A 14,040-nucleotide genomic window follows, 5' to 3' on the forward strand; every position below is an offset into this window, starting at 1 on the left:
TAACCACAGGCTTTAAAGGACTTTTATCAATAATGACGTTTTTCAGTAAGTAAGTGCATTTCTCACTGGGGCTATAATTTGTTTTAAAAGAAGATTTCAAATAAACATCTCTCCCTTTGGTGTTTCAAGCTTCCAATTGCAATTGCTATGTTACTGCAGAAGCAGCAATTCAGCTTTCATTTCAGACATCTCACTAGTGATGCACACTTCAAGTGCTTTCTTACAGTTTGCGGGAGAAAGACCTGTGTTCATATGTTGCAAGTAATAAAAATGTGAATAAATTTTTTTTTTTAAACCGTTACAACTGAAATTTCTAGTTGTTATAGGGAAATAAAGACTTTATGGTCTTTGATCAGTTAAAACCGATTTTCGGCTGACTAAGAGAAGCTTTTTATGAAAGTCAATTGCAGACTTCTTTTCTGTAGGAGAGCTAAAATTCATAGCGTCATTTCTGGTATAAACATCTCAACTGCAGGTAGACAAATTAGAAACTACTTCAAATGGCTGTTGAATTTATTTGCTTGATAAATACAATCCTAACAAAATAAAAGTTAACCAATATTAAGAGATTTGTTTGAAGAACATTAGAAAAATCCATGACAATTTGATAGGAATTAGTGTGAATTAAACAAAAAAGTTTAAATATTGCCAGCAAATATAAAATGTATGTAACGAAGGCATGGGAGAATGTTTTACAGTTTACATTTGTCATCTGATCACATTTTCTGTCTTTATAAATTTTTCCAAATTTTAAAAAAATACTATGCTGTTTTCTATAACATATCAAAGCATTATTTGTACAAAATCAAATCATGGCCAATGATTCACAACAGTGCAATAGGTAGATAGATAAAGAATACAACTGCATCCAACAGGTGCTGAAAAATAAATATCCAGATTAAAAAATAAGAAGCCTATATGCACCCTGTGGAGTTACTGTCTATGTATCATGTGACAAGTCTCATGAATGTATTTGAAACATTAAATGGCCCTTAAATGCCAGCTTGGATGGAGGCTTTTGATTGCTAGAAGCAGTAAAATAGCCAAACCAAAAAGCAAGTCCCACTTTTTTTTTTTTTAAACAAAAGAAAAAAAAGTCTATTGCTGAACCCCCCCCTCCCCCCCCCCCCCACTACCTCCAGTTGGCATCGTTCTTCAGGTTTATTTGGAAAGCACAAGTGACTTGCATTTCTGTAGATGGAAATAGTATATTGCTTGGTCAGGCAGAGCTATCTATCTTAAGCAACATAACCCATCCCCATCACTGACTAAAGCATCAGTCAGTGGCTTACTCAGAGGGACTGAAACATTTAAAATGGATTAAGAGGAGGCTGTTGGCTGTATGAACAGAGCATATCTTCTACAGCCATGATGATGGTTGTTTTATAAATGAGCAAATGGGTTATCTACATTGCTAAAAGACATTAAGAGCTCCTGATGAACATTTCCATCATACAGAGACATAAATAACATCTGTCAAGTTTTACATTTATTCAGTACATCTTAGAACAAAAATGAAGTTGAGGGCATTTGTTAGGTAAACGCGATACCCCACAGTCTCCCACCGTTTTAGCCAAACCAAAATAAATTTAAAGCTCCCTTGTATATAATCTGCATCAGAAAGGTATCAAAGGCACAAGCAAGAAGTGACTAGGTAAGCAGAAATAACGTGAATGAGAATGAATAGATTCACAAGGCAAATAATTAGTAAGTGTGGGTGGGTTTTTGTTTATTTATTGAAAATGAGATCTTCCAATTCTGCTCCAATGAATGCAAATAATGGTTTTGGTTTAAAATAAGACTGTTACTGAATTATTTTAATCAATCACCTGAAGGAAACCAGTCTTGAAATAATCAGTACTAGCTGGAAATCTCTTCTGGTCGCTCCAAACTCATCTGACTCTGATGAGCAGAAGCCAGAAGTATTAAAGAGACAAAGTCTCCAGGGCTTAAAAGAAAATTTTCTTTACATAATGTACACAGCCAGCAATAATTTGTGCAGTTTGAATAAAATTACAGTAATTTGCACAGTTCAGTTGGTTTTATAAATACCCAAGGAGCCTGATCAAATTGGAGTTTCTTTCCTGTCTTTACTTGGTGATGGCTTGACTTGCTGCTCCTTGCTTGCTTTTGGCTGCTCTTTGGCTGCTTTTGTCTCTAGGACACTGTCTCTTTGCTGCTGAGAAACACCCCCGCGTTTTTCTGGCTCTTCCTCTTCCTGCACCTGCTGTTCCGATTTAGCTCGCTGCAATAGTCGAAGCTGTACTCTCAGTTCAATGATGGCCTCTCGCTCCTCATGAATCGCTTGGTTCAGGTGATTGTTCTTTATCTTTTAAGTAAGGAAAAACAAATGTCAGTGCTCCTTCTTAGAAGTAATTCCTGTAGCTAGGGGACCATTAAGCATTGCACAGTAACAAAGCTCTGCTGCTAACCCAGAAGGAAATGTGCACCTACACATAACAGTGATTTAAAAACAGAATGCATAGAAAAAATAATCTACCCTCTTAGGTGGAATAGGTGGTTTATAGTGATCAGAGACTTTAAAGCTGTAGCCATCAAAAAAGCAGCTATAAAAATGAATACTCTTGCCCTCCTTGTGTAGGTATCCAGCACTGACTTCACTGAAACTTTGCATTTAAAAATCACTGCTGAACTTGCTTCATCTAACTGTGTGGAATTCCTGTGAATTACAAATTTTATTTAACAAAAAACTCCTTTCATTTCATTCAGGAAGCAAGGTTAGGGAGGTCTGGTAACAAGAAGGCTCTGTGTTCTTTTGTCTTGGACACAGACTTTCTTTGCGTATGTCCAGTCCTTGCTGTACTGTCCACTAGCCCTGTGTTTTAATGACTTTTGGAGTCTGTGGCTAAGAACAGAAATTAAAATTTTTGGTTAAGGCTTTCTACCCTTTCCATGCCTAGGTTTTTTCACCAGAAATAAAAGAGAACAAGACTTGCCAGTAAATGCCGAAGCACAGTTTATTATATTTAAATCGAGATCTAAGCACTCAAACTCTTCATGTAAAAATCAGCTCTGCTCTGGTATTTTGTCAGTCTGGTTCGAGGACCCACTATATCCACCTGAACTTGCATCTTTTTCTAATTCACCATATGGAAAGAATGGTTATGACATACTATGAGAGTAATAAATCCCCTTCAGAAGGTGAGCTAGTAACACCACCGCAATGGAAAGACATCACTATTGGTCCTTTCCAGCAGCTCTTCACACAGTGGAGACTCATGCCTCATGCCCAACGAGAGCAGACCTCATCAGGTTTTTTGCAATATTTAATTTTCCCTTGTGGAGTCAAAGAACTCCAAGGTGTTCAGAGAGTGTGCAGTTCCAAAGGATGTGAAGAGCTGCAGTTGTACAAATAACTGCCTTTGTTTTAGAAGGACAACACGTGATGCACATCCTAACCCACACCTTTGTTCCCCCGCCTCCCTGGGTCCGCTGCATCGGAAACCAATTCCTCAGAGCCCTGCAGAGAGTTTCATGGCAAGGCAAAACAGGAGTAAATCAATCAGTCTGCACACGTGCAGAACCTCTGAAAAGACTAAATCAAGTAAGCAGTTAAGGGGGAACTCCAGTTAATGCTAGGATTCAAATCTTACCTCCAGTTCCTCATTCTGCCTCTGCAAATCTTCCAAGATGACTTGCAGCTCCTCCTCATCTTCACTCTCAGTTTCACTCTCAGAAGAGTATTCCTCAGTTTCACTTCGACCATGCTGCTGGCGACTGAAAGAGCAATGCCAGCAGTTTAAAACACCTCCTCATGTTTGCCAGAATTGTAGCAGAGTAAAACAGTTAACTTTTGTCTACTGAACAATCTCCAACAGTTTTAAAACAAAAACCGGACTTTGCTTTAAAAGCTTAATTTAATAAATGAATGATTTCCTATGGGCATTATTTTGGTGCACAGAGTCTACTTAGATCATATTTCTGTTGTTATACTAGCAAAGAAATAGCTTCAAAGGTGCAAAGTTTTTGAGATTTCAATACAAGGAACAGGCTTTCAAATATGCTAATGCTCACAGGGTTATCTTTGAAGTGTAGTTTTGAGTATTGTTTCAGAAGAATACGTATTTATTTTTAATCAAAGATTGCTCGCCTGGTTGGGGATCTGATGTGGGCAGGCTCCCTTTTACCTTTGTATTTCAGCTATTTCTGCTCGAAGGCGATCTATTTCTTCTTTCTCAGAGGCAATCTGTCTCCGCAGAAACTGCTCCATGGCCAGCAGTTCTTCTTGTTCTGTTAAAATCTCATTCTCCTGCAATGATCAATTAGTTCACCTAAAAAAAGCCTCAACTTTATGGCCTACAAGGAACATACAAGGATTACTCTGTAATGCCGTGCCCTGAGAAGCAATGAGATAACGCGGCTCTCCAAAATACTTTCAGTAGAAGTGGATGGCGCGCCTTCTTTCAACTCTGATTCATCAAAACCTCAAAGCAAATATAACTTCGAAACCAACAATGTCTTCTCTGAATCCTCAGATGATCATTTTACTGAATAGTTGTGGAGACGACCCATCAAATTCTGGCATGTTTGGCTGCCTACTTCTTAAATCATAGGGAAAGCTCTGGATAACTAGAAAAACAGCTAGAAAAACTGAATTCTGAAATACGTCTTTAAGAGGCATAGGGGGGAACAAATGCTGTGGAGAGAAGATCAGTGCTACTGAGGGAAGTGAAGGAAGGCAGAAAAGCCAAAATAGCTGCCCATACTTCCTATGATCAGCGGGAAAATAAGTAATATTTATTAAAACTGGCGAGATTTGCAAGTGCTTTCTACATATGTTTAATTAACAGGAAAGGTTCTGTATTTTTGTTGCGCACTGTCTCCTTTCTGCTGTTAACAGTCTACCACCCTTTAGGTTCACTCCTGCAGTAAGCCATTCTTTCCCTACTTTATCTACCATTAAAATAAAGCCTTAATTTTTGTGGACAGAGAGAGAACCCTATAAGCTTTCAGTTTCTCACTGTATTGTAAAGAACAGAAGTGTGTTTAATGATTCTGAAAGAGATGGAACAAGAAAATAAGATAGCAGACAGATAAATGCTTGCCATCTACCTGTGCAAGCAGAATATTTATAACTTCTTCATTCTCATTCATTTCTTCTTTGGAGACATCCTCCTTTGAAAGGCTAGCAATTTCTTGTGCGATCTTTGTTTCACACTCCTGCCAGAGAAAGAGTACAACTTTAAAAGGCCAGCCTCCCCAGTCATTTTAATTTACTGTAAAAAAAAAAAAAAAAACACAACAACTTGGAATGTATTTTCTTTTCACATTTAGAAGAATCACTGTCTCAGTTATCTTGAAAGTTTACAGGCAAGTCTGTTTTTAATTTCAAGGCCTGCAAAATAAAATACTGGAATGCTATATCCATTGCTTGCCCACCTTTCTCAGATATGTGACAGTTTAAAAAAACGCAGTTGAAGTCTGTTCGCTTTTGAGCCTTGCAGTTACTCATTCTGTTATTGCAAAACACACTGTTTTAAGCATGTAACAAATATATGCTCTGTAAAACACTAAGCTTTTAATCATACATTTTGTTTTGCAAACAGCTAGAGCCTCAAGATCTTGCTATACCTAAGGAGAGCCAGATAAACAGATAATGTGAGTGCTCCTCAGACACTCTTAAGCTGACAAAATATGCAGTAAAGAGATATAAAAAGGTGGTTTGATCTAACTGCATTGACTTTGCACCGTCACAAAGTAGGGAACGTTCATCTGTTATGTTCCAGGTTGTAGGAATAGTAATAAGACTATTCCATTCCGTAGCTGGAAGTTACCTGCTCTACCTGAAGAACACCATCCTGGCTACGAGCACAGGAGACAGAACTTACATTCCAAAACAGTAGTGGTCAAATGACTCTTTTCCTATTGAACCCACAGAAGCATTCAAAGCAATATTAAATACATATATCTATCTGTATATCTGGGAAATAAATGGAACAGCAAAATTGAAGTATTTGCAGTTGACAGAGAGCTATCTGAAGTCATTCCTTTCCCATTTTCCCCTAAACATGCATTTCCATTCTTTCACAGCTCTCTAACTGGAGAGTTACTTAAAATAATACCAAAGATTATTAAAAATGCTTTCTAGAGTCAATTTTACATGTTTTTTCTTTAGTGTTTGCAAGCTAAAACACACAGAGCAGAATGAAAACTTGAATCCACAGCTAGGAAGTGATGATAAAATTCCACAGCAACACCTGTCCTTTCTAAATGCAAACTGTAACCCATAAAATACTCATTGCAAACTATGAACATCAGAAAAATAGTCTCCAATCTGTGATTGTAGAATCATCTCACCTTGATGGTATTTTCAATTATAAGATTAAACAATAAGGCTGAATGATGCTCCAAAAGAAACAGGGGTAAACAGCGAATAACCTATGGTCATAAAACTTTGGAAAGAACTGCTGCAGTTAAAAATATCCCTACTTAAGTTTCATCTGTGATTTAGATGTTTGGTCAATAAATAGAAAGCTACCCACCTGTCTCTTAGCTTCTCTTAGTTTCCTTTTAAGAGCTGTTAAAATTCTCTGCACTTCCCAGAGTCTCTCTTCTTTGGATAAGTCTTTTATCCCTGCCTGCAAGTCTCGGTGTAAACAGTTCAGTAGGAACTCCTAGAAATGTTGCCAAAGAGATCATAGTCACTGCAATGATTGTACACTCAGTTAATTTTCCCGACTTTAAAAATAATTGATTCATCTTCTGTGGTCAAAGATATCTGGACTGCTCCAGACGATGTTCAGGGATTTTTTTTTTTTTTTTTTAAAGAAAATAGCTTTGCAATGCTATCATCCAGTCTTAAGGAGTTCTAAATTATTCAGTCTTCCTTATTTAAATCTTTCTTCCATTGATAGTCTAGGATAATTTTTTCATAAGTTATTCTCCTCCACTATCACGTTTCACCTATATTCCATTTTAAGACCTAACCCATAAATCACAGTCCTCGGCATGAGTGCTCAAAGTAGTTTCATTAATTCCTTCTTACATCATACATTTCTCTGGCAGAAATCCCAAGTCTATCCTCTTTTCTAAAAAACTGCTTTACTCTTTAAATTCTTTCCAGCTAAACCATTAAGGTTTACTTCTCAAATGTAACTGAATCTCAGAATCTTAATATTAGGTGGTTTTTGCCAGTTTGTTTTATATCTGAAATTTGCTCATATACAATTACTTGCAGAAGAAAAAAAGACATATCATGTGGCCTCCCTCTCCCCAAGTCCCCTCTCCCTGCAGATGCTGAACTTCTGCATTCTTCTAGCCCTCCCTTATTCTGACCTGATCTTTGCGCTCGCTGTCATCTCTCTCTGTAAGCAGAGACAGAGAAGCGAACTCCCTCTGCAGCTTATTTGGTTTTCCCTCCCCTTTGCCCCCATCACCCACCCACCAGGACTCTCAGCACTATTTACAGTGTAAACTGCACATAGCATTAAGAAGGTAAAGTGGTATGACTGACTGTGCACTGCCTCTTGCACCAGAGGGGCTTAGGGTCAAACTGAATCATTTAGGAGATTTTTATTACTCCATACAACACATTGCTACTTCCCTTCTGTTTAAGCTGTGAAATTCACTGTCAGAGGATGATGTAACTGAAAAAACGTCTGCGTGATTTTAAATAGTGATTAGATAAACTTGAAGAAGTGAAGAAAAGAAAAAGCACAAAGTGATCATAAGTAATTAAAAAACAACACGGAAAGCAGACTCAAAAAACAGATGCTACCACTGGGCTCAGCAAATCTAAGCTGCAGTGGGCTGGGACAGCTTACTGGGAGGTAATGCTACGTCTGCCCTCTCCCATGTACATCTGCTATCAGCTGCTAGGGTTAGCTTGCTTAGGTTAGAATCAGACCAGGTGTCAACGCTGTTTTCTTACACTGCATTAATCTGTTCTAAATCCACTTTCCACTGAAACCCCTCAAAGTAACAGCCTGCTAAGTGATGCAGTCTTTGTATAATGGTAACATATACAGAGCTGCTTTGTTGTGCTGTTTTTCAGCTCTCTGAAGTTGCAAGTCATTGCAACTATAGCAGGTTCTGCTTAGGTTATGAAATTTCCATTTTCAAGTTAATTCTTAGTGCATATATAAAGTTTCATGAATAACTGTAGGAACTATTAAGAGCATATGCTACAAGCTGTACAATGAGAAAAGGGAATAAGCATGTTTTGAAAAGGTTTATCTAAACTTACCACTATTTCAAGTTCACCAAGAAACCATCTACTTTAAGATAAAGGAGAACAAAACAGAAAAACACAGACTGTATTAAAGCTTAGTGCAGACAGCATTAGCACTAGCCAACATGCTAGAACTGACTTTTTGATGAGATCTTTTTTGCATCCTTTCTTCTCCTTCTACCCAGCAGATTAAGAGGGAGTATCTCTCCCCAAGGACAAAGGCAGTTTCTGTTGAGCAAGTTACCTAACTCTTAAATTGAATTTCAGAGATTTGTTCCTATTTCGAAAACAACATATTTTGCCAGATCTCTCCCCCTAATTCTCTGCTTAGAAGGTTAGGGGAGAAGCCAGAAGGATGCCCAAGCAATTGCTCTTAATACTGGCTGCTAAGAGTGAAGTATCATGCAGGTGCTACAGCAGCGCTGTATTATTAAAGGGTTCTCACAACAACAGAGAAATCCTGTATCTGTGCTAAAGGCTGATATGGCAACTTTAAGACAGAAGTAAAACAGGTCTTTAGTATATCAGAAGGGGCAGACGGGAAAAAAAAAATCACGAACCAAAAAGCACTAAAAATTTTTGGCTTCGTGGCAACAGGTTTGGAATTCTATTTTTCAAAGCCTTACATGTCAATCAAAACCAAGTGTTAACGTAAACTCAGCACATGATCGAGAACTAGCTAAAGAGGGATATTAAAGAAACCACATTCTTAAACATGTTCTCCCTATCTTCCCCCTCACCTTAAAAAATTCTAGGTATTAAGCAAAGCAATTCAGAAAAGATGTGGCTATATTCATCTTCGCAAGACCATAAAATATCCTTCCACACATGAAACGGGCAAGAATACCACTGCTCACAATGTTATACACAAATCATGCAACAAGCTTATGAAAATTTGCCACTGACTATATAAAAAACAGGGCAAAGATGAATAGAAAGAAGAATACTGAAGTAATCACGAACCTGTCGTCTAATTTCTTCTTTAATGCTTTCTTGTGTTTCTGGAAGTGCTGGCATTGTTGCCATATTTGACCAGCGAAGAGGTTTTGTCACTTGCTTTAGGGTCACATTCCCAAAGAACTCTTGAACATGTGTAAAAAATACATACAGGACACGGTTGCTGATCTGCAAAGAAAGGACAGACAAAATACTGGTTAAGAGAATGATTTACATAATCTTCTGGGTATTATGGTGCACAGCCTAAGATCATATCTTTCTCTAGAAAGGAAAGAGGCTCTAGTATGCCCCTCTATGAGTAGTAGTCATGTTAGTTTGTCCAAAGAGACTGAAATTTGTTTTAAAAATGGTATTTCAAATGACCCTGTACTGGCTTCAATAAATCACCATATGTTCACTTAGCTGTCTTCCATGTCTGTACCTCTGCGGCATTTTCACGCTAAATTCAAAATTATCACATGCCTTGCACGATAGCAATTATTTCTATCAATGGTAGACAGAGAAATGTATTAGATCTCCCTTTTTACTCGCGTAAAGGTAGCCAGTGATAGCTACAAGCGAGAAGGGAACACTGACCATACTGAGCTTATGCCTGGTTGCTGGCTACCTTCTTCTCTCCCTGCCAAAAACTGTAAATATTTTCCACTGCTTCTCTCTCAGATGATTTAAAACAGGAGAACAAATAGTTTGAAAGGATCTGCTGCTGTAATTCCTTGTTTTAACATGAGACAGAAGCAAATATTTATTTTGATGCTGTATCCTCCATTGCCATTCAAAAGTTTATCCTAAGAGAAGGGTTAGAGTTCTCTCACCACCTGCTTGCTAAAATCAACTTAAACAACAGAACGTGATTGGGCCTGCATTGTTCTACATTAATTGAATGTAAAAATTCAATATTGCTTCTTTTCTTAGCGATAAAGGGACTGGCCCAGCAAAATAATAATACCCAACCCTTTTGCTACTGGGTTTTCACTTAGACAATTAATTATAAAGTAAAGCCTTAGAAGAAAATCCACACCCAGCACTATGTTTCCATTATGCATTGGACTAATTCTGAAATGTGTTTAAATTAAAGTTTTCCAAGATGCTCGTTAAGAAATTACTCCAGAAATGAAAAATCTTACTAGAAAACTAAGTCAGTTGGTTTCCCCAGCAGTTTGACTGCAGCCACCAGAGCCATTACGGCCAAGTCTGCACCAAGACCATCTGTTTGCAGTCGAGGGTTCATTGGCTCGATATGGAAGTTAGGCAACAATACAATCTTCACTAACTTATCAATGAATCACAAACACATGGATATTGTGTATCTGCAACAATTATTAGCTGAATTCATTATTAATTTTAACTGCTGTTTACAATAGAATTAACACCCTGGCAGCAATCTTTGCAATGCTTTCATAACTAAACTGCATTTGAAACCCAAATATCAGACAAATGTTATGGAAGCTCACATTCAGAAAGCCTCTTGTTCCCCCTTTCCCATCATTTTAAGCTTCTGAGGAGTAAAGAGAAGCTGTAATTGAGCTTAACCTTGTAAGAAAATTTCTGATTCACACCTGCAAGAGAATACCTGTGTACAAGTCTTTCTCGGACTGAAGTTCTGCTCTAACGCTTGCTGTGTGGTGCACATACCTGGACAGTAGGGCTGAGCACTATAGAAATATTCTGGATGTTCATTTTTGTTTCCAGTTCTTTTGCAATAACATGATCCATGTGCACAATCAACCAAGAAATTAGGAGATGGTTACACTCTGGCAACTCTTTCAGCAACCTCTGGCACTCCTGAACTTTCTCAGCTTCTGTGCTCTTTCCACAAGCATCTTCAAAGCGGGGCATTAGCTCTTTGGTAAGCAAATTTTCAGGCAGTTCTCGCAGATACTGTTTCAGCAAGCTGGCTACTGTATTGGGCTCATATTCTTCCAGGTTGGGAGATTCTTCTCGATCATAAGCTGCTTTTAGCTCATCAACTTTTGATTTTATTCCTTAAAATATGTAGATGAAGAATTAAGAGAAATCTTGAACTGTAAATCTATAAGAACTATATTTAAACTTTCTGTCTGAGATGCATTTCTTTCATCTCTCCTTACAAAGCAAACTAACTGAGGAAGACCTTTTAAAGGTTATCCAAATGTGACAAAGTCAGAATCATTACTCAAAATTACAGGCTCACTGCTTCTCAAAGCATTAGCTACTACTGTGAGGCAAAAATATTGCACTTCGGAAAAGAATTGCAGCCAGCATTCCCTTACATCTAAGAACCTAAAATAGGGTGAGGGAGGATAGGGGAACGTAAGATCAATCGCGTATCTGCATTCAACTTCTTTGAGGTTGTTCAATTATACAGCCCCGATCTGAGCAAGGAAATATTTTATTATCAACAATGAATGTTGTGCAACAAGTTGTACATATAACAACCTTCCTTCGTTAAACCAAAAAACCATACTTTTTATTTTCCAGATTTCCAACTGGCTATCCTCAGTGAGACATTTCACACAAGATTATTTGAGGCACTGTATGACTAAAGGCATGTTTACAACACAGCTCATGTTTTCTGTAAGGTGTTTTTATAACTCACTGACATTCAGATCATCCAACAATGTTCTTAAAGCTCAAATACCCACTCGAGTAACACTCGCTTAATGTACTGCCACAGCTTGGATCAGACACAATAAGCAAAGCTGGGTGTAACTCTTAGCCCACAGTAAATGGAAGGTAAAATGGGCTCAGCTGCATTTAGTGAAGTCTAGACAAGTTAGCCATCACACATCTGCTGGTGCACTGGAGCTTGTTAAGCTACTGCAGTTGTCTTTTTGAGCCCTCAATGCAAGCAATTTTATACACACAAGAGGGTGCTATTGCACTGGAACATCTAGAAAGCGCAAACATGAAAAATGCGTTATGGGAAACAAACCTTCCTCCATCAAAATTCCTAAAGCGCGTACTGAAAAAAATACGCAACCAGAATGTTCCAATATGCAAGGTTGAGAAACTGCTTTAACTGTTACCACATTTATGCATCCCTAACAAATACCATGCAGATCAATAGTGAAAAAAGACCTTAATGAAGCCTTCAAAATTGTCTGAAGTACTGTTTTACAGTGCTAGGTAATAACTCGTTTCAAATGCTTTTCCTCACATTCCTTTTCTCACTTGTTCTGGCTCCCTTCACCATACGTACAGAAGTACTCAGACAAGTTATACTGCAGGTGGAGTTCACAAATATAACAATTGCTTTTTTTAATATAACTAAAACTGATGTTTTATAAATGCACAAACGTATTATGTAAGCTTGTGTTACACAACTAACCATGGTTAATTATCCTGGTGTTGCTAGGCTTTAATATCGAAGCTTGTGTTTTCTGCACATTATTTAATTTGCTCAAAGAATTTTTAAGAAGAATATTATACAATGGAAGTGGATGGAAAAAGCAGCTTGGTGGGAAGCTCAAGTAACAAATGGCTATTTCTCAGCTCTGCTTTGCCCATCAGCCAGCACCACTTTGCTAACGCAGAAGATACAAGCTGGCCATACCAGCACACTTTATACATAGTTATCGTCCTACCACAAAAGGCTAAAATAAATATATTTTTATTGCCATTGAAGAGTACCACCATATCAGCAAGTTCTCTGGAATTCCAGACTCATGGGTTTGCTTAAATTTAGCTACTTGATTATCTTTTAGGTAATTAAAATTAATGCAGCTTTACGTGGCTGCATGTGTCGAAAGTGATAAAACAGTAAGAAAATTCCAAGTATAATTCTTAGAAACCTGCACCTCAGTGTGCTCAGAATACCTGAAACTCTGTAGATGCCTTCACATTTCATGCCATACTTCTCTACGTAATCTATACATTCACGGAAAACTGCTGGCAGGCGGATGCCATCATACATCATGGTCCTGTCTACTGCATCAGCCAAAGGAATGCCAAACACAGGTCTATGACTTGGAACATCCACTTGAGGTATCTCTGTCTCCTGAATTGGCTTTTTCTTTTTCTTCTTCTCTTTCCACTGTTTTACAACATCTGCTGCAGTTAAGTCTTTTGACTTCTTCTCTTTATGTTTGTCTTCCTTGTGTTTGTCTTCCTTGTGTTTTTCATCTTTGGGTTTCTCTTTTATTTTAAAATCCTTTTCCTTTTTTTTGGAAAAGCTGGGTTTCTTGAAGACATGTATTCCCTTGGACCGCTTCAACTTGGAAGGACTTTCAGCTTCATCACCAGAACTGTCCTCTTGAAAGGCAGCATAACCTTCCGCTACCAGACAAAGGAGGACAGATGTAAGTTTATTTAGTTTATATATCTATTTTGTAGCTAGGAGAGAAAAAGAAGGGGGAGGGAAGAAGTAACATGAATTAAAACTCAAGTGCCTGCCTGAGTCTTCAGAAGGTTCTCTTAAGTTATTACAGAGTTAAGTGGACAAGGATTAATTCAAAGTTGCATATTCACATCAAAAATAAGCCACACATCTCCTGAATGATCTAAACATCTAGTATGCCGTATACTTACTCATCGTGACAATGTCCATCTTACGGGCTATTTTCCCATTTAATAGTCAAGGAACTGTAAAATAAAAACAACTGTCTGGCAACTTCTATGTTCCTGTAATCAACAGTATAAGAGTTGCTGTTAAGGATCATCTGCTACATACAAACATCTCTAACAAAGTCCCAGTAAGAATAAACTAAATTTCAATCCCTTAATTGCCCAATCCCTTCCCAAAATGTTACAAAATTTAAGGCAATCATGAAGTTAATGAAGTTTCAGCCTCAAATAAAAATGCCAAAAAGGTGAAAAAGCCCAAGCAAATTTACTTTTCCATTAAGGGAGTAAAAAAAAGTGGAAGGCAGGGAAAAAAAAAAAGGAAAAAAAAGAAAAGCAAACTTACTTTCCGT

The 14,040-nt window shown here is 37.8% G+C and overlaps 1 protein-coding gene across 2 annotated transcripts in view; it reads right to left on the minus strand.

Annotated features, from left to right (window-relative positions):
* Nucleotides 1-495: 495 nt before the first annotated feature.
* Nucleotides 496-14,040, minus strand: part of RALBP1 (ralA binding protein 1) — a 39,495-nt gene continuing 25,950 nt past the window's right edge. For both annotated transcript variants that reach the window (XM_068932194.1, XM_068932195.1), the window contains 8 exons: nucleotides 12,944-13,402; nucleotides 10,781-11,130; nucleotides 9,155-9,316; nucleotides 6,504-6,635; nucleotides 5,074-5,181; nucleotides 4,149-4,270; nucleotides 3,615-3,738; nucleotides 496-2,329 (listed from right to left, as the gene is read on the minus strand). In XM_068932194.1, coding sequence (XP_068788295.1) covers nucleotides 2,066-2,329; nucleotides 3,615-3,738; nucleotides 4,149-4,270; nucleotides 5,074-5,181; nucleotides 6,504-6,635; nucleotides 9,155-9,316; nucleotides 10,781-11,130; nucleotides 12,944-13,402 — 1,721 coding nt within the window. In that variant the 3' untranslated portion in view covers nucleotides 496-2,065. The remainder of the gene's footprint in view (nucleotides 2,330-3,614; nucleotides 3,739-4,148; nucleotides 4,271-5,073; nucleotides 5,182-6,503; nucleotides 6,636-9,154; nucleotides 9,317-10,780; nucleotides 11,131-12,943; nucleotides 13,403-14,040) is intronic.

Source organism: Struthio camelus, chromosome 2 (assembly GCF_040807025.1).
Source record: "Struthio camelus isolate bStrCam1 chromosome 2, bStrCam1.hap1, whole genome shotgun sequence".
NCBI classification, from domain to species: Eukaryota; Metazoa; Chordata; class Aves; order Struthioniformes; family Struthionidae; genus Struthio; species Struthio camelus.